General features: G+C 41.7%; 1 protein-coding gene across 2 annotated transcripts; it reads left to right on the top strand.

The window, feature by feature from the left end:
• Positions 1 to 627: 627 nt before the first annotated feature.
• Positions 628 to 19,094, top strand: LOC119816437 (cytochrome P450 4A10). Of its 2 annotated transcripts, none has more exons than XM_038333085.2 (13): positions 628 to 941; positions 2,104 to 2,245; positions 2,931 to 2,975; positions 3,422 to 3,549; positions 4,513 to 4,637; positions 5,009 to 5,163; positions 5,582 to 5,688; positions 5,788 to 5,978; positions 6,075 to 6,208; positions 13,002 to 13,066; positions 13,208 to 13,284; positions 18,046 to 18,219; positions 18,634 to 19,094. In XM_038333085.2, the coding sequence occupies exons 1-12, from the start codon at positions 753 to 755 to the stop codon at positions 18,212 to 18,214; spliced, it is 1,527 nt and encodes a 508-aa protein (XP_038189013.1). In that variant the 5' UTR covers positions 628 to 752; the 3' UTR covers positions 18,215 to 18,219; positions 18,634 to 19,094. The 2 variants fall into 2 exon arrangements, with proteins under 2 accessions (XP_038189013.1, XP_038189012.1); XM_038333084.2 differs by having other exon boundaries at positions 2,101 to 2,245.
• Positions 19,095 to 20,986: the final 1,892 nt, after the last annotated feature.

The following is a 20,986-nucleotide window of genomic DNA, read 5'->3' as shown; positions in this document are numbered from 1 at the left end:
AGTTCCGTCTTTCCCACCTACCTCTGCTCTGCCCTGCCATAGGCTCAAGTCAGCTTTCTTTTTTTATATTTATTTATTTATTATGTATACAATATTCTGTCTGTGTGTATGCCTGCAGGCCAGAAGAGGGCACCAGACCCCATTGCAGATGGTTGTGAGCCACCATGTGGTTGCTGGGAATTGAACTCAGGACCTTTGGAAGAACAGGCAATGTTCTTAACCTCTGAGTCATCTCTCCAGCCCTGTCAGCTTTCTTTATTAACTAATCATATTCACAGCATACAGAGGGGAATCCCACATCACACAACCTTGTTTGATTTTTAAAGACAATAAATAAGACTTTGGATTAAAAAAAAGAATGGGTGAATAATAAAGGAAATTATAATTATTGTACCTACCTAATATGCACAGTATTCATATTTTTAAATATCAGACTACCCTATAAATGTATACAGAAAGATATAGTGAAAAGAAAAATAAAATAGCAAATATATAAATGTTTTTGAATAACACAAAGACAGGAAAGTGGGTGCAGGTCTGGCCCCTGGCCACTGGCAGCAGACAAATCATTTCTCTGCCTCTCAAGGTAAATCATTCACCTTAACTGACCAACTGCACTGTGAGGGCAAACTCTGTCTGCCTTAACCTTTCTCCCTCTGACTGAGAGGCAGGCAGTCCATAAAGGATTTATAGAGGAGTTAGAAAGGATTCATGAGAGTGAGGGGAGCCTGTGACCCAGGACTGACTGCACCATGAGTGTCTCTGCTCAGAGCCCCGCCAGATTCACAGGCAGCATCTCTGGCTTCCTGCAAGTGGCCTCCGTGCTCGGCTTGCTTCTGCTGCTGTTCAAAGTGGTCCAGTTCTACCTGCAGAGGAAATGGCTACTCAAGGCTTTCCAGCAGTTCCCATCCCCACCCTCTCACTGGTTCTTTGGACACAAGGTATGAGGAAAGGGAAGGGTGGGAGGGAGATCAAAGAGGATGGAGGTACAGGGAGGATGGAGGTGCAGGGAGGATAGAGGTACAGGGAGGATGGAGGTCTCAGAGACTGGCCATCAAATTGACAGGACAAAACCTACTGTATAAGAAGTCTAAGTACTTCATGAGACACAGAGCTCAGCTTGAGACACATTCCAGCATTAAGGTGGCTCCACCTGTCTGGCTGTAGCCAGCTCTGTACTGAGAGCCCTGCACATGAAGGCTGTGGGTGAGCCTACCTAGTCTCCTCTTCTTCAACAGCCTCTGCTGTTCTCACACAGCTTCTAGGTGGTTCCTTGCATACTCACTATGGTTATTCTCTCCCAAGCTCAGGGTTTGCTGGGAACATAGAAGTCAGTGACATGGAAGCCTGGCCCCGTGGGGTTCTTGGTGTGGCAATGGCACACATCTCAGGAGCTGTCGGACACAGGAAGAGTTCACACTACGGGGATGAGTGGGTAGCTGGCACAGATGACTTCCCCTGATTGCAAGGGAATTTTCAGGATGGAAAGATTATGACTAAAATCCTGAAATCATGGCACAGAAAGGAATAAGGCTGTGTAGTGTCCTCACATGAGGGCACAGATGTCAGAATTTCCTCAGTGTCTGTTTAGTTCTCTATTCTCCTTCACAACCCATACTGAAAGCAATTTTCATAAACACACCATCACTTCCATATACCACAGTGCTCAGTTCAAGAACCAGGCACGCATGTCTGAGAACTTCCAGGAAGGAGATGGTGCAGCACCCTGTTTATTATGAATGGAAGGTATTGACCCCTTGAACTGTCACCCAGGAATTAATGCCCAGAGCCAAATTGGAGGATACATAAAGAAGCATTCAACAAAGGATTGTACAATGAATACTCTTAGAAGGACACGGGGATGCAGTACTTGTGTGCAGAGCTGAGGATCCACCCCCTGTCAATTCCAACGCAGGACCAATCCCCTGTGTCCCTAGTGTAGCAAAGCTCTGAGTGATAGATAGCACAGATACTCCATGAAACACTACAAATCCTTAATACTTCTGAAAAGTCTAGAACTATGTTCTTATGCTTGTTCTGCACTTGTCTCCAGCCCAAAAAACTGAACTAGAGTCCAGTGCTTTATCTTTCCCTCAACAGCAGTTGCAGGATGATCAGGAGCTACAGCTGATTATGAAGGCTGTGGAGAACTTCCCAAGCGCCTTTCCTCGCTGGTTCTGGGGGAGCAAAGCTTATCTTACTGTCTATGACCCTGACTACATGAAGGTGATTCTAGGGCGATCAGGTGAGAGTATATCATTCTAAGAAGATTTGTTCTGTCGTCTTTGTGACTAGTACAAGGCTCTTGAATTCCTGAAGACTGTAGTACCAGGCCATTGCCCTACACACCCTAACAATGATTCTCCCAGGCAAAAACCCAGAACATGGCCAGCAGCACTCAGTATTGAAATTTCAAGCCTTTAGCCAAAAGTCTTTATTTTTCTAAGCTATTTAATCAATGCATATTGGTTTGAGGTTTGAAATTTCTAATTGTTACCTGCCTGTTGGTGTCATACGATAACTAAGACATGATCCACAGTAATACACACACATACACATACACACACACACACACACACACACACAGAGAGAGAGAGAGAGAGAGAGAGAGAGAGAGAGAGAGAGAGAGAGAGAGAGAGAGAGAGAGAGAGAGAGACATTCACGCACTTGTTCTGCTCTTTGAGTGTGGGCACATGACCTGCTCCTAACCAATTCACCATCCGTGCTCTGGAGGAGCTCAGCTACTGCTGCAAGAATCCTGACTTCCTAAGCCTGACTGTTAGGCAAAGCTAGAAGGAGATATGAGGAAACGGACAGTGAACAGGACAGTCTGCCAACAGACAGCTCTTAAAAGATCCCAGAAGCCCGTGGCTTCCACCACAGCTGCCTCGGAGCTGCCTTACATATCCCATTCCTTGTTTCTCTTTCAGATCCAAAGGCACATGGAGCCTACAGATTGCTGGCTCCTTGGATTGGTATGTGTGTCTGAATGGAGAATGTGGTCTGGCCCCAGTTAGAGCATCCAAGACCTGTGACTCTGTTTCACAGAGAACAAAATGTGACCAGCTACCATTGCCTTGATCTAGCCCTCCTCTCCCTGGCCCAAGTGAAGTAGAAGCTAGGTGTCTGACCCTTCAATGCTCCAAACAGTCCTAGCTAACTATTGTGTATGTCCCTGGTTGATCTTCATGCCACCACCACCACCCCTGCAATTCTTTTGCAATTTTTATCTCACAGATATAATCATCACAGACTGTATGCCAGTCCTACAAGGAAGGGATTTCAGGTTCTGAACTCTACCATTCTTAGCTCTCATCCTCAATTCCACTCCAGAGAGCCCCCTACCCCCAATACACACACAGTTTATCTAACGGGCTCCCTGATTCCAACTCACACACACGTACACCCATCTCTGGCCCAGGCTATGGTTTGCTCTTGCTGAATGGACAGCCGTGGTTCCAGCACCGGCGCATGCTGACCCCAGCCTTCCACTATGACATTCTGAAGCCCTATGTGAAAACCATGGCCGACTCTGTCCGGTTGATGCTCGTGAGTTCATTTGATTTTCTTCTCCTCTACTCCCCTCAGCTCTGCTGTCCTTTCTACATCACTGGCTTCTTCTAATCCTGCTGGAACTACCACAGCTTCACCATAATCATCATCATCATCTTCTTCCTTCCCTTCTTACTCCTCACACTCCCCTCTCTTTTTTACACCCTCTCAATCTCTTCACTACTCAGAGTGTACATCAACAAACTCCACATGTGTTTTCTAGTATGAATACAGGTTCTTCCAACATAGGCAGAACAGAAATATTCAAGGTATGAAATATGACCATACTTGCTCATTGCCCAAGGCAAAAGCATCTTGGTAGATAGAGACTCCAATTACCTCTTCAAGTCCTCAGCTTCAGAGGAACTTCCTAGGACGATACCGAGTCAGTGTTTTTCTGGGTCTCAGTGCTTCTGCATGGACTTGAGTGATTTCATAGGCAAGCAGACACAAAATCCACACTGTCATAGCCAAACTCACCATACCACAAACTATCAACAGAACTTTGGATTCTGACTCAATTGTTCTCCGCAAGCTTTTGAGGAATACATAGTAATTGAAGTCACTGGTGGCCCCACTAGAAGTGCCCATAGTGGCTACTTGGGCTTTCTTATGCTCAATACATGGAAGTCCTACCATGGTCTCAGGTTGGGCTCAGCTCTCCATATACTGACACATTGTCTACTTTACCCCGAAAACAGTGTTTGTCAGATAAAACACCTTAACTAGTTATACACTTCTGAATCTTGTTTCCTATCTTAAAAGTTTCTGAATTTAATTTTGAAATAATATACAAGAGTGTACGTGTCCTTTTATAAAGAATTTGATTTGCAATCTGCTGAATATGTTATCTAAATTGAAGGATGTAGACAACACATATCTGAAAATATACGGATATAATACAGTATATGAGCACAGGTCTTCTGTGGAAATTAGGTCAGTGTTTCCCTCCCACTACAGGATAAATGGGAACAGCTAACTGCACAGGACTCCTCTATAGAGATCTTTCAACCCATCTCCTTGATGACTCTTGACACCGTCATGAAGTGTGCCTTCAGCCACAAGGGTAGTGTCCAGGTGGATGGGTGAGTGTCAACTGTTGAACTTCAGGGCCTTTGGTCTCACCTACTGGGATGGCCTCATCTCTCATGCAGGAGGTAAGGTACCATGGATACTGGCCTCCAGAAAAAAATCAAAAGTCTGAGCCCATTCCAGATTAATTCCTGAAAAAATCCAACCCTATCCCAATCACAGACTACTGATCCCTACCTGAGGTGGATGCCAACATATTCATGCCACCTTCTGCAGTCTTGAAAATTACAAGGGTTATAAGGCAGAATTAATGTGTATACCAATGCCATATATCTCACCCATACAGAAAATCTCTTCCCAGAGTCCATCTATCTGCAGGTCAGATCTCTCCACAGTCTAATATATTCTGTATCTTCTTCCTCAGAAACTATAAGACCTATATACAGGCTATTGGAGACCTGAACAACCTATTTCATTCCCGTGTGAGGAACATCTTTCATCAGAATGATACCATCTATAGTCTGTCCTCAAATGGCCGCTTGGCTGACCGTGCCTGTCAACTTGCCCATGATCATACAGGTTCTGTCTGTAGCTCATGTCTCCTTTCTTTTGCTAGGACTAGCTCAAAGGGGTTGTTGATGGCTTCATAGGCAGATCTGGGCCCTTCAGTGCCCCTATAGTGCCTGGGTCACACACATGTAGATATTCTCAAACTGCAAATGTTTGAGTTGGGATGTCAGAATTCCAGGGGCTGTGTGGGTGCCATCAGTTTGGTAATGTTTAGTGATATCAGACCCAGTATCTCAAGCAGAGCTTCCTTGGCCCGTGGTACTGAGAGGAATTCTAGCCTGTATCCAATGGTAATGGTCTTCTAACCCTGTCCACTCCTTACTTGCTGATCCATGTATAGCACATAGCTATGGGCAAGGAGACACATGGTGCTACATGGGGTTACTGTAGCTCTAGGGTCTATGTGATAACCCATGTTCTGGAGCAGATGGAGTGATCAAGCTGAGAAAGGATCAGCTGCAGGATGAGGGAGAGCTGGAGAAGGTCAAGAAGAAGAGACGTTTGGATTTTCTAGACATCCTCTTGTTTGCCAGAGTGAGTGTGTATCAGAGCTGTGTGTGTCACAGAGAGTCTGCCTGGGAGCACACAGCAAGGAACAAGCACAGCTCTGATGACACCTGTTGCCTCCCTCAGACGGAGAATGGGGATAGCTTGTCTGACAAGGACATACGTGCTGAGGTGGACACATTCATGTTCGAGGGCCATGACACCACAGCCAGCGGACTCTCCTGGATCTTCTATGCTCTGGCCACACACCCTGAACACCAACAGAGATGCAGGGAGGAAGTTCAGAGCCTCCTGGGGGATGGATCCTCCATTACCTGGTAAGCGTTCAAAAGGTGGAAGAACCCTTATTCTTTGGGTAGGGAGGAGTTGCTGGTCTCCAGTCTACCCGAACTTCAGGATGGACCTTGTTTCAGGGATCACCTTGACCAAATGCCCTACACCACCATGTGCATCAAGGAGGCCATGAGGCTCTACCCACCTGTCCCAGGCATTGTCAGAGAGCTCAGCACACCTGTTACCTTCCCTGATGGGCGCTCTTTACCCAAAGGTATGAGGTTTCAAAGCCTGTTCACCTAAATTCATTCCAGAGATAAGGGAGGATCAGCAATCTGTGTGCTTCAACAGTCCTGAATCCTGTTAAATCCTACCCATTTTATTTTTAGTAAATAAATTCCTCTTACTCATAAAGTACATTTTCTAATACAGAGCATAAGCTTAAATGATCTCCTATCAGGTAAGATGATCTCCAATTCTGATGCTTTGGATGAATAATTGTAAGTGTCTCTCCTTTACTACATAACACTCCTATTGAATCTGTATCCTGCTCATGATGTATCCATTTAGTTTGGGAATGTAACAGGAAGACCAGGCTGCTTGTCATCCTGGCCACCTGGCTAGCTTACACCCAAAATAATCACACAGAAATTTTATTAATTAAATCACTGTCTTGCCCATTATCTCTAGCCTCTTATTGGGTAACTCTCACATCTTGATTTAACCCATTTCTAATAATCTGTATATCACCACGAGGTCATGGCTTACCAAGAAAGATTTAGCATGTCTGACCTGGCATCTCCATGGCAGCTCTTCCTGACCCTGCTTTCTTCCTCCCAGCATTCAGTTCTGTCTTCTCCACCTACCTAAGTTCTGCCCTATCAGGCCAAGCAGTTTCTTTACTAATTAACCAATGAAAGCAACACACAAACAGAAGGACCTCCTACATGGGAACAGTGACATTCTTTGATTTTTATACCCTAGACTCATTCCAGGTGACAACACTACATAATTTCATAGCCATTCTTATCCTTCATATGTCCTCACTGTCACATGTGTGTGTTTTCATGTTGTGGCTGAGAACACACTTGCACATTTCCACATACAAGTGGAAGCCAAAGGTCAACATCAGTTTTATTCCTCAGATACCATCCAACTTGATATTTTTGAGGTCAGAAGGTCTCTCGCTGATCTGTAACTCACCTATTAGGCTAGGCAAGATGTCCACTGGGTGCCTGTCCCTACCTTACCAGCAGTACCAGGAAAGTATGTACCACTATACACAGCTTAATAAAACCAAACAGAGGTTCATAAGTTTGTACAAGTGCTTCATCAGTTTATCTGTCTCTCCATCTCTAATTTTCATATCTTTTATCATCCTCTACCATTGATATAATCTATAGAATTTTGTAATTTTATTGATTTTTATTGAGCTCTACACTTTCTCTGCTCCCCTCCCTGCCTCTCTCCTCCCCTTCAACACTCTCCCAAGATCTACATGCTTCCAATGTACTCAGGAGATCTTGTTTTTTCTACTTCCCATGTAGATTTGATCCATGTATGTCTCTCATATGGTCCTCATTGTTGTGTAGGTTCTCTGGGATTGTGATTTGTAGGCTGGTTTTCTTTGCTTTATGTTTAAAAACTACTTATGAGTGAGTACATGTGATAATTGTCCTTCTGGGTCTGGGTTACCTCACTCAAAATGAAGTTTTCAAACTCCATCCATTTGCCTCTAAAATTCAAGATGCCACTATTGTTTTCTTCTGTGTAGTACTCCACTGTGTAAATGTACCACATTTTCCTTATCCATTCCTTGGTTGAGGGGCATTTAGGTTGTTTCCAGGTTCTGGCTATGACAAACAATGCTGCTTTGAACATAGTTGAGCACATATCCTGGTCACATGATTGAGTATCCTTTGGATAAATACCCAAAGAGTGGTATTGCTGGGTCTTGAGGAAGGTCGTTTCCTAATTTTCTGAGAAATCTCCACACTGACATTCAAAGGGGATATACCAGCTTGTGCTCTCACCAGCAATGCGGGAGTGTTCCTTTATCCCACAACCTCTCCAGCGTAAGTTGTCATCAGTGTTTTGGATCTTGGCCATTCTTACAGGTGTAAGATGGAATCTCAGAATTGTTTTGATTTTAATTTCTCTGATGACTAAGGATGTTGAACATTTCCTTAAGTGTCTTTCAGCCAATTTAGATTCCTCTGTTGAGAGTTCTCTGTTTAGATCTGTATTCCCTTTTTATTGGATTATTTGTTCTTTTGATGACCAATTTCTTGAATTCTTTGTATATTTTGGAGATCAGACCTCTGTCTGATGTGGGGTTGGTGAAGATCTTTTCCCATTCTGTAAGCTGCTGTTTTGACTTGTTGACCATGTCCTTCACTTTACAGAAGCTTTTTCAGTTTCAGGAGGTCCCATTTATTAATTGATTCTCTCAGTGTCTGTGATACTGAGGTTATATTTAGGAGGTGATCTCCTGTGCCAATGCATTCAAGTGTACTAGCACTTTCTCTTCTATGAGGTTCAGTATGGCAAGCTTTACATTGAGTCTTTGATCCATTTGGACTTGAGTTTTGTGATATATATGGATCTATTTTCATTCTTCTACATGTTGATATCCAGTTATGTCAGCACCACTTATTAAATATGCTTTCTTTTTCCCATTTAATATTTTTTTGCTTCTTTGTCAAAAATCAGGTGTTCCAAGATGTGTGGATTAATATTCGGATTTTCAATTTTGTTCCAATGGTCCTGCTATCTGTTTTTATGCCAATACCAAGCTGTTTTCAGTACTGTAGATCCGTAGTAGAGTTTGAAGTCAGGGATTGTGATGCCTCCAGAAGTTCTTTGTACAGGATTGTTTTGGCTATCCTGGGTTTTTTTTTACTTTTCCATATGAAGTTGTTGAGGTGGAAGTTGCAAAATAATCCCGCACTAGTTCAGAATTATAAATAATAAAGTCATATTTATTTAGGGGAAACTTACAGATCACTGTCCTAGATAACACTCCTCTACTCAAACAGGGAACAGGAACATAGTCTGGCAGCCAGAAGCAAGAGCCAAAAGCAAGAGAGCGGGAGAGAGAGAGAGAGAGAGAGAGAGAGAGAGAGAGAGAACACACTTTATAGCTGCATTTACAGTATAAGAGACCACACCCAAGTTGCCTGGTATCTTTTTTTTTTTTTTTGCACAGCTGTAAGGGTACCTTTATTTTTTTTATTTTTTTATTTAAAAAATTTCCATCTCCTCCCCTCTTCCTCCCCCTTCCCTCCCCTCCCCTCCCCCCATACCCTCCCTCCCTCCCTCCCTTTTCAGGCCAAGGAGCCATCGGGGTTCCCTACTCTATGTTAAGACCAAGGTCCTCCCAACTCCCCCCAGGTCCAGGAAGGTGATCAACCAAGCTGAGACGGCTCCCACAGAGCCTGTCCATGCAGAAGAGTCAAAGATCAGCGCCTTTGTCCTTGGCTTCTCTGTCAGCCTCCACTGTCGGCCACATTCAGATAGTCTGGTTTGGTCTCATGTTCCATCAGTCCCAATCCAACTGGAGTTGGTGATCTTCCGTTAGTTCTGTCCCACCGTCTCCATGGGTGAACGCACCCCTCGCGGTCCTGATTTTCTTTCTCATGTTCTCTCTCCTTCTGTTCCTCATCAGGACCTTGGGAGCTCAGTCCGGTGCTCCAATGTGGGGCTCTGTCATTTTCTTCATCTATCACCAGGTGGAGGTTCTATGGTGATATGCAAGAAATTCATCAGTATGGCTATAGGAACTGGCCTTTTCAGGCTCCCTCTCCTCAGCTGCCCAAGGAACTAACTGGGGGCGTCTCCCTGGAAACCTGGGAACCCCTCTAGGGTCAAGTCTCTTGACAATCCTCAGATGGCTCCCTCAATTAAGATATATGCTTCCCTACTCCCATATCCACCCTTCCTATATCCCAACCATCCCATTCCCCCAAGCTCCCCCCATTCTCCCCTTCACGCTTTCCTCTCTCCATCTCCCCTTGCCCCCATCCCACCCCACCCCCAAGTTCCTAATTTTTGCCCGGCAATCTTGTCTACTTCCAATATCCAGGAGGATTACTATATGCTTTTCTTTGTGTTTACCTTCTTATTATCTTCTCAAGGATCACAAATTATAGGCTTGATGTCCTTTAATTATGGCTAGAAACCAATTATGAGTGAGTACATCCCATGTTCATCTTTTTGGGTCTAGGTTACCTCACTTAGAATAGTATTTTCTATTTCCATCCATTTGCATGCAAAATTCAAGATGTCATTGTTTTTTATCGCTGAGTAGTATTCTAATATGTATATATTCCACAGTTTCTTCATCCATTCTTCCACTGAAGGGCATCTAGGTTGTTTCCAGGTTCTGGCTATTACAAATAATGCTGCTATGAACATAGTTGAACAAATGCTTTTGTAGTATGATTGGGCATCTCTTGGGTAAATTCCCAATAGTGGAATTGCTGGGTCCTGGGGTAGGTTGATCCTGAATTTCCTAAGAAACCGCCACACTGTTTTCCAAAGTGGTTGCACTAGTGTGCATTCCCACCAGCAATGGATGAGTGTACCCCTTATTCCACAACCTCTCCAGCAAAGGCTATCATTGGTGTTTTTGATTTTAGCCAATCTGACAGGTGTAAGATGGTATCTCAAAGTTGTTTTGATTTGCATTTCCCTGATAGCTAAGGAGGTTGAGCATGCCCTTAAGTATCTTTAGGTCAGGCAGAGCTTTTGAACTGGGGCCCCATCTTCTTCCTGGAAACTTCAAGATTACTGCAACAAAAGGATTTGTAGAAAAATCTATTGTTCATCATGGAAAACTTTAACATTATTCATAGAGACATACATTCAGTAAAGATTACAATAGAGACAAAATAGACATGGAGAAAGTAAAATTTTTCCTAAAGTCTTCCTTCTGTCCCATACCAGATGGCTCCCGATAAGAAACAGAAACTCTGAATGTTCCTTTTAACAACACACTTGGATTTATAAAAGTACATAGCCATTGTCCAACTCCAAAACCAGCTCTATATATTCATAAAGATATATATATATATACAAATTACCTGGCCTCATCACTCGTATTCCTTCTTCTAGATGATCCTTATTGGATAGTTATTTTTCCTTCTGTCAGAATTCAAACATCCAGAGTGTCTTAAATTTTTGAAGATGTATATTTTCTTGTAAAGAACAGAGCAGAACCCTGCCCCAACCCTATATGCTTTCCTTACCACCTGTATGGTTGTTAGTGTTGTGGATGAGCTGTCATTTCTCTTTTTCAAGAGGTTTCTTCTTCTCAAAGCAAATCTTTATTAATTCTGATGGTATCTATAGTTTTTCTTCTCCTGTGAAGACAGGAGCAAAACCTATATAGCACATCTCCTGGTTTCCATTGTGAAGTCAACACATCCTTGAAATACACTGGTTGATTCAGTTCAGAAGTTTTTTCCATTATTCAATGCCTCTCTGCTGCTGTTGTTCCTTTCTCATTAGCATTAAAAAATTCAAAATTAATAAATCATTATGCAATCTATTTCTGGGAGTATTTTCCATCCCTTTTGGTTTGTTCAGCATCCTTTATAGTACAACTTGAACTTTTTATAAATTCCTGACCTGTAGGATTATTTGGTATAACTGTAATGTGCTTTATATTATAATAAGCAAAAGGTCATTTCATATTCTTAGATACATATGCTGTATGATTGTCTGTCTTTATTTGTGCAGGAATGTCCATGATGGCCATAATTTCTAATAAATGTGTGATTACTGAACCCTCCTTTTCCGAGCTGCAGGCAGTTGCTCATTGAAAACCTGAGTATGTGTCTATGGTGTGGTGCACATATTTTAATTTACCAAATTCTGCAAAGTGGAACATATCCATCTGCCAGATTTCATTCCTTTGAGTACCCTTAGGGTTACTCCCTACAGGAAACTGTGTTTGGTTATAGAAAGAGCAAGAAAGACATCTCTTTATAATCTTATAAGCTTCGCTTGTTGACATGTAATAAGAAATTCTTTCTTCAAACACTTGCTATTGACATGAAGTTTTTTATGAAATTCAGAGGCCTGCGACATGCTTCCAATCAGTAATTGATCAATTTTTGCATTATGTTGTGCTAGAAGACCTGGAAAACACATATGGGATCGGATGTGTGTTATGTATATAGGACAAAGCCTATTCCTGATTATGTCTTGCACATGGATGAATAATGAAGTCAGTTCTGTATCATCTGGTATAAATTCAGCAGTTTAAATATGCAGGACAACTCTTTCTTCAAATTGTGAAGCAGTAACTGTATTAAGAGGTTCTTTAAAATCCCTTAGTACCATAAGAATAGCATATAATTCTGCATACTGGACAGGATTATAAGGGCTTTGTTCCACCTTATTTAATTCTCTGATATTTAACCTGCCTTTCCAGATTAATTTGCATCAGTATAAAATGTACAGGCTCCAGTTATTATTGTATCATGTACAGTTTGGGAAAGAATCCAAGAAGTTCTCTTTATAAGGTTAAGTCTATTGCTTTTGGGATAATTGCTATTAATTTCTCCCCAAAAATAGCACAAGCCTTTTGACAGGATTTGTTGTCTTCCCATAACTTTTTTTATTTTATCAGCAGTAAAAGGCAATATAATCTCTGCTGGGTCTGTACCTGCTATTTGATTAAATCTCAATTTAGCTTTTATAATTAATTCAGAGAATTTTCCACATAAGTTTTTAATTTTTTACTTGGTTTATGTGGTAAAAAGATCCATTCTAAGATAATATCATCCCTCTGCATTAAAATTCCTGTAGGAGAAATTTTGGACGGCAATATGACTAGATTATAATTAATTCTCTTATTTTTAATCTGCATTTCCTGATTAATTTGTATATTCCTCATTTGTGCCTCAAGTTCATTTCCAAGTCACCCACATCTACCCATAGTGATGTTGTTTATTAGCAAGCATGTCCTTTTGTGCAGGCATGTCCCCTACTGTCTCAGGAACCACGGTTCACATCCTGGGTATAACCCACCATCTCCCCTATTCCTTTCTGCCCCACAGGTATCTCAGTCACGCTCTCCATTTATGCACTCCACCACAACCCGAAGGTGTGGCCAAACCCAGAGGTAGGAGGATCCACAGGAGGGCTGGGGGAGATCCCTCCAGACCAAAACCTGCTGTCCCTGCCTCTAGCACCTTGTACCCTGGTGGGTTTAAACAGTGGTTTAACCTCTTCTTGTCCTGACAAAGGTGTCATATCCCTGCAGGTGTTTGACCCTTCCAGGTTTGCACCAGATTCGCCCCGACACAGCCATTCATTCCTGCCCTTCTCGGGAGGAGCAAGGTGAGACATCCTGAGTATATTGATATATACTATGGGGATATTTCCAGCATACCTTGATGTTTTTGACCTCATGCATACATGACATCTCCAGGTATATTCTGTTGGTAGATATGAGATAAAAGCTTCTTGGGAATTGTCTGTACACATAAGTAGGGTAGCATTGCAGGAAACACTGTGAAGACCTTGACCCATTGCTCTTCCCATTGGCCAGAAAAATTTCTATTTCAGTGGATGCCACAGACTTGCAAATGGGCTCATATATTAGGGGAAGGACTGTAAGTTGGTATTTTTATCCTGTGAATTTAACTTCATCGTCTAGCTTTTCAATTTTCAGAACTCTTAAGTGCCATTCCTTTTTCTGCACTTAAGCCAGGCTAAATATCCTTCCTGGGTACTTCTCAAATTTTAGAATCACTGTGGAAAGTGATAATTTTGCTTGGGTGTCAGCCCTGGACAACTGTCCATCAGATGCTCGTGGTGTTACAGAAAGTCTTTAAAGGAAAGTTTATTCCACTTCCATGGACTCCACCTGTGCAGTCTCTCCCAGCACAGAGACTCAGTGCCAATGTGCACATCCCTCTTGTAACTGCCCAAGGCCAAACCTTGACAGATAATATATATTCCTTGACATTACACTTAGAGGCTGTGTGGTCTTCAGGGAAAAAAAAGCATTAAAGAATAAGAGAATAAACTGTTGTTTGAGAAAACCATCTGTTTTATATATAACACATAGCATTTATTAAGGTTTTTGGTGAATGAAATATAAAACCATCCTGAAATAGATATTGATTCATTTGAAAGCTTTTAATAGCTTCTAAGAAAATCCTCAAGGCTCCCATGGGACCCAACTTACTGTTAGTTTTAAAAGGCAGAGCACAGAGGTTTTGCTGATCCTATACTTAATGAATTACTCAAGTGGCAAATGAGATTTCACAGAACAGGCTTCAAGTCAGTTGTTCTTCCAGACACAGGCTGTCTAGCATTTGACGTACTTCAGGTTGAATGCTCCCTCCTCCGTGCACTGGGAATTATGCCACTTACACTAGAAGACAGCAGAGTATTGGGTAACTCAGCATAAGTTGGAATGAAGCATATTGCTGCTGGAGTTTTCTAAATCAGGCTTAGGATTGCCTGGAGTTCATGATTCCTCTGCCTCAACTTTCCAAGTTCTGGGATCCACATAGAGACCACCACACCTTGCTTTGCTCAGAAGTTTTTCTTAATTTCCATTGTATTTCATTCCGTTTTTATTCCTTAAATTTAAATGAATTACACTTTAGAACCAAATAGAAATGTTTATTTTAAATTTAAAATAAATTATTAAGGAGTTCCTTTGTATCAGGTGTGATGCTAGATTTTTTTTTAAAAAAAAGAAATGAAAGATACTATCCTACCCCTGCTTCCAACTCAAAACTGTATTCCACAAGCACAAATATATCTGTAGTCAAAATATGTTCTTCCTCCATTCTTTCACTCATTCATTGAGAAGTTTTCAAAATGATCCATGTTCCTGACATCATCGCATGCCCTGATTATGGCTTGTCTTTAAATATTGCACTGATAATTCCGTGGGTGCCCTGTAAGAAAGGGGGCAATCAGCAAATAAATGAGAGGCAGCTGCTCATTGATCTGAGCTTAGGGAATATGCAGTCTGAGGGAGAGGAGACTGAAGAAGGACGCTTAAAAGAAATCCCACACTAGCTCAGAATTGAGAAATATATGGTTATTTATTTAGGGGTAGACTCGCAAATCAGAATCCTCTGCTTGAATGCAGATCAGAAACTGAAATCCACAACCGGAAGAGAGGCCAGAAAAGAGGCTGGGCGCATGCTCATCATCGGCATATATAGTATAAGAGGCCATGCCCCAGTGGGCAGGTAACCATTGGCTGTAAGACTTCCTACAGCACCTCCCCGTTTTGTTTAAATAAGAGAGTTCTAAGGCTAATACAAAATTATATACAATAAGAATAAATATATTCAATAATTATCCTGTCCTAACTAGTTTAAAACTTGTATAATAAATAACTTGGAGAAGTCATGAGAGGAAAGTAACTATCTAGTCTTCAACCCCATCAAAGATCCAAGAAGGGAAATAATATTAATTAAGTAAGCAGGAAGTGCAATCAGGCAACTTCCAAAAATGTTCAACAAATGACAGAGACAACTGGCTATCTAAGCAATCACGCAAAGTCTGATTTGAAAAGTTGAAGCAACCACCTTTGGCTAAGGCCTAGTGTAACTGACAGACCATTTTCAGAGGCAGGAAATTTTTCAAAACTGCCTTACCCTGTCTTGGCAAGATTTGACAGTTCTGCTTATCCATTTCTGGATACTATGTATCTTGTCAGTGGTTGATGCATGGTCATTTCTTTGTTTAAAGGCCAGTTTTGCCAAGAAGAAAACAAACTCCAAGTGGAGTGTCTTCTTGCTCAACATTCTCTCGGGAATAGATTAGTGCTGCCAGGAGCAATTGTGTCTCACTTCAACAGAACCCTGAGTTATTTAAATGCCATATTCTACAGCTCTTTCAAGTGGTTGAAGATCACCTATCTATGCAGAATATAATCTCTATGTATCTAAAGAACCTGATTAGTCTAACTATAAGTATGACAAACATAGATGACTATTGATCTATAATTCTTAATACCTATATAACTTAAAGACTAAGACTTCATATTAGAATATTATACAATAAACAACTGTGCAACCAATGAGGAAAATGACCTCAAAATGTGAACAATGTATAAGACCTAGATTAAGACTATCACTTTTGGGATAATTACTATTAATTTCTCCAAAAAAAATTAGCACACACTCTTTGCCATGGTTCATTGTCTTCCCATTACTTTTTTTATTTCATCAATAGTGAAAGGCACTATAATCTCTGCTGGGTCAATACCTGCTAACTGACAAAGTCTCAATTTACCTTTTATAATTAATTCAGAGAATTCTTTCCACATAAGTTTTTACTTTTTTTACTTGGTTTATGTGGTTAAAAGATCCATTCTAAGATAATATCATCCCTCTGCATTAAAATTCCTGTAGAAGAAATTCTGGAAGGCCATATGACTAAAATACAATTAAGATTTGGATTCACCCTATCCACATGTGCCTCCTATAATTTCTCCTCAACAATTGTCAATTCCTTTTCTGCTTCAGTTGTTAATTCTCTGGGACTATTCAAATCTTTATCACCATCTAAGGTTTTGTTTAAATGAGTTATTAGATCTCATGTTATCCCCACAGCCAGTCATAGACTAGAAATGTCTCCTAACAATCTTTGAAAGTCATTAAGAGTCCTCACCCGGTCTCTCCTAATTTGTGCCTTTTGTGTTCTAATTTTCTGCAAACCTATTTTATAACCTAGGTAATTGACATAATCCTCTCTCTGTATTTTTAGGAGCAATTTATAATCCCATTTGGCAAAACTTTCTTTACTTCTTCAAACTTTCTTTCTAAAGTATCCATGTTTGAATCATATAGCAAAATATCATCCATATAATAGTAAATTATAGACTTAGGAAATTGCTTACGTATTGTTTTCAATAGCTGACTTACAAAGTATTGGCACAATGTGGGGCTATTGAACATTCCTTTTGGGACACAGTCCATTGATGTCTCCTAGTAGGCTGAGAATCATTATAAGGAGTCACTGTGAAGGCAAATTTTTCTCTATCTTTTTCTTGTAAAGGTATAGTGAAGAAACAATCTTTCAAATCAATAACTATAAGAGACCATCCTTTTGGTAATAGAGAAGGCAGAAGAATTCCAGATTGTAGAGGGCCCATAGGTTGAATTACCTTATTGACAGCTCTTAGATCTGTCACCATTCTCCATTTACCAGATTTCTTTTTTACAGCAAATACAGGAGAATTCCAAGGGCTGGTTGATTCTTCAGTATAGTGAGCATCTAGTTGCTCTTGTACAAACTTAATTTAAGCCTGCAACTTATCGTCAGATAGAGGCCACTGTTTAACCCATATAGGCTTCTCAGTTAACCATTTTAAAGGTAGGGTTGTTGCTACCTCTAAAGGTTTGCTAGTTGCTTTATACTTATGTACAGCCTGAATGGTTGGTGACCTTTGTGTATAGTACCTTATAATATCCTTCCCAGAATTATGAGTTCCTGGAACTGCAGGAACGTTAATCTGGGTATTCCATTGCTGTAGCAGGTCATGACACCATAAATTTACTGCAATATTGGCCACATACTTCTGGCCAAATATAGTCAACCCATCTCGTGCTTTGTTTAACTTGCGATATGGTTACAATTCCTAGTAATTGAACATCTATCTGTCTCTTGAAGAGGCCAATTTGGAGGCCAAGATTCTGGAGTAATGAGTTAGAGGTACCCTAATTAGGAGAAAGATGGGACAGCAAATTGAGTATCCCCAACACAGTCCCCCTTAGGAACTTTCCTACTGAATTCTGACTCCACTCCTTGGAAGCCATGCCCTAGATCACCCTGGATGAAGTAAATTAAGCAATGATTAACTTGGTAAATAATTCACAAGTTTGAGCTCTAATGCTTAGAATACTAGCCTAGCAGACTTCACAACTCTAAAAGAACTAATTACATAGAGGCTGAATCAAAAATCAGGAGAGCCACAGCCTGGGGAAGATGTGGACATGGTCTGTAATGACAGAGGTTAGACTGGACCTGTGAAGGTAGCCCCTGAATGCTGTTCTGGGCTATTTCAGGGGTTTCTCCCTGCTCAGGTCAGAAGTCATTGACTTTTATTGCCCCTTTCTGACCCAGGAACTGCATTGGGAAACAATTTGCTATGAATGAGCTGAAGGTGGTTGTGGCGCTGACCCTACTCCGCTTTGAGTTACTGCCAGATGACACCAGAGTCCCAGTCCCCTTACCACGACTTGTGTTGAAATCCAAAAATGGGATCTACCTGCGTCTCAAGAAGATCCACTAATTCTGGTAGGGACAAGGACAGACTCTATGAGCATGCTGCCTGACATCCCCAATTCATGTCATCTGTTTCTGTCACCATCTGGCTTTCTATCTGCTCAGCTTTCCTCACTCCTTTGCTCCCATGCCTCCTGGTCTTCTCTCTCTCTCTCTCTCTCTCTCTCTCTCTCTCTCTCTCTCTCTCTCTCTCTCTCTCTCTCCCACTCTCTCTCTCTTCCTCTCTCTCCTTCCTCTAAATTCCCTATTTGTCTTTCTGTCTCTTACTACCCGCAACTGATCCCTAGTCTTCTCTGTCCTCCAGCCTCCTCTCCTTACCTTTTATCTTTCTGTTGTCTTCTTTTTCCTACATGATTATTCATTGTACCAATAACCAACTGGCACAACCTTGGTGGTCTGAATTAACTGAATGTCATTATCTTACAGTTCTGGATCTCAGAAGTCTGAAATGGGTGTCACTTCCAGGAAACCAGTTGTTGGTGAGCCCAACCTTCTAAAGAGTTCTCTGAAGAGTCTTCCTCATCCACTTTTCAGTATAAACTATCATTTCTTGGCACAGGACTGTTCTCTGAACCCCTCTCTTCTAATTTCTTTCCCTTTTGTAAAGACTCTTGTGACATCATCAAGCCCACTAAAAAAATCCAAGGTAATTCTCCCAGCATAATATGTCTTTCTCAATGCAACATACTAAGTTCTTTGGAATTATGAGGAAACCTTCATGGGTTCCAAACTTAGGGCTTGAACATCATTGTGAAGCCTGGCATAGTCTTTACATGACTGTCACATGGTCGCTTTGTCTACATCTCTCTCTCTCTCTCTACCTGACTATCCTTCACACAAGTTTGTTCATCTTTCCTCTTCTGGACAATAAAGTTCAAAGTATCACACACAGTGTTTGTCGTGTTCCCACATTCAAACTGCTCCTGGATCAGGATCGATGATGCCATGGACAGATTTCCCTGGTATGCCATGCCCTGCTTCTTAGAATGGCTTCTCTTAAAGCCATTTTCTGCAACCAGGACGTCCTTCCTAGTTCCTAACTTTCTAGTTATCTGGGATAGTGCAGGTTGGTTCTGAAGAAGGGCAGGAGAGGCCAAACTAGATACCAAGAACCTGACCAAGGAGAGAACTGGGCAGGAACATTACCCCAAATCGTCATGTGCAGAACTTTCAAGTAATCAAGAAAGTCTCATGCTGGCCATGCTGAGAGAACAAAGGAAATTGAGAGCACAGAACAGAATGCTGGGTACCCAGCCAAGGGCACACATTCTAACCACAGGATTCCAAATGGGATGAAATGTGTAACCAGAAAGCAATTCTACTGCCTAGAAGCAATGACCCACTCTGGCTGAGTTCACAGTCCTGAGCATTCCCCTGCATGATGCATGCAAATTGTCATTCATGCCAGCACTCTCTGCACATGCACAGCACATTCCACCCACATGTGGACATTGCATACCCAAGAACAGGGGAGCTTCAGGGTGTGTTTGAAAAGTCAAAAAGATGAATCTGTGGTCATCTGTGATGGCCACCAGTTCCAGTGTCCACTCACCTCACCAGGAGGTCCCAATACACACACATAAACAGAGAACATACTCTAGTGTTCAAGAGATCACACCCAAACATCTGAGTCAGAGATCTTGGCTTTATTCCCACTGATAGACATACTCAAAAAGAACTGGTAGTAATGATGAAAATTTATTTCGATTGATACCTATACTAAAGAAGAACAGATATTAATGATGGAGTTTTGAACAAAAGATATCAGAGTCAGGAAGCTTCAGCTCAAGTTTCTCCTAGATCTGAAGATCTAAAATGATAAAGTTTAGATTCAGGCGCCACCCAGCGGCACATGGTGGTTATGACTGCAGAATTGGCACTGAGTGATAACTTCTGAATCCTTACTACATTTGTTCAGAGAGGTCTATCTAGTGCTAGGACAAAAAAGCAAGTTAGCTGCTTAAGGCTTATAGCCAACAGGCACACTATGCCGGAACCTTTGCATCTCATCTTCGAGTTTACAAGGAGATCTGTGTCTTGATGTGGCTTGATAAGAAGTTAGCAAGTGTCCTGGGGCAGATTGCCAAGATGTAGCCTTCTTTCAAGTGGGAAAAGACTGATAGTAAGAAAGTATATGGCACATAACCCAGGACACCCTAGAGCAGTGGTTCTCAATCTTCCTAATACTACAACCCTTTAATGGAGTTCTTTATGTTGTGGTGACCCCCAACTATAAACTGTCATTTTGCTATTGTTATGAATCATAATGTGAACATCTGTGTTTTCCAATGCTCTTACCAACCAATTAAAAGGGTCATTCAAAACCCTCCACACCCATTGAATACAATTGCCCTAGAGACTTCACCAAGTATCAGGGACAAAATTCCTAGCTCCTGCCTGTGAGCCTAGATTTTAGTGTCCTTCCTTCCCTCTGAAGCTAACTCCTGGATTGGAACCCCTACTGGCCTTAGACCTTAAACCCTAGAGATATAGGGTCCCATAGCCATCGAGATGCTGCTGCAGGGACTGCCAGGAAACAACATTCAATCATCACGTGGGCCCCACACTAACCTCCACCCTAAAAGTTCTTTGCACAGTCATGCCTTATAGAAAGGAGTTCCCTTTCTCCCAGGATTTCCACCTTAACGCTACTGAAGCACCTTCCCTAGCAATACTGTGAAGGACAGCGCACTGTGTGACTATGAGACACCACTGCTAGGAATGACAAGAGTCCACAGAGATGTCCCAAGGAAGATGTCAAATCAGCAAAGACACCGTT

This window comes from Arvicola amphibius, chromosome 6, assembly GCF_903992535.2.
Source record: "Arvicola amphibius chromosome 6, mArvAmp1.2, whole genome shotgun sequence".
In the NCBI taxonomy this organism is placed as follows: domain Eukaryota; kingdom Metazoa; phylum Chordata; class Mammalia; order Rodentia; family Cricetidae; genus Arvicola; species Arvicola amphibius.
The sequence above is the reverse complement of the archived record's forward strand: the minus strand, read 5'-3'. Positions and strand labels throughout refer to the sequence as shown.

Excerpts from the sequence above, each read along its gene's own strand:
- LOC119816437 (XM_038333084.2), top strand. The coding sequence starts at position 753 with ATGAGTGTCTCTGCTCAGAGCCCCGCCAGATTCACAGGCAGCATCTCT. Across the intron at positions 5,979-6,074 it reads GATGGATCCTCCATTACCTG|GGATCACCTTGACCAAATGC; the intron begins GTAAGCGTTCAA and ends ACCTTGTTTCAG. Across the intron at positions 13,285-18,045 it reads CCCTTCTCGGGAGGAGCAAG|GAACTGCATTGGGAAACAAT; the intron begins GTGAGACATCCT and ends TTTCTGACCCAG.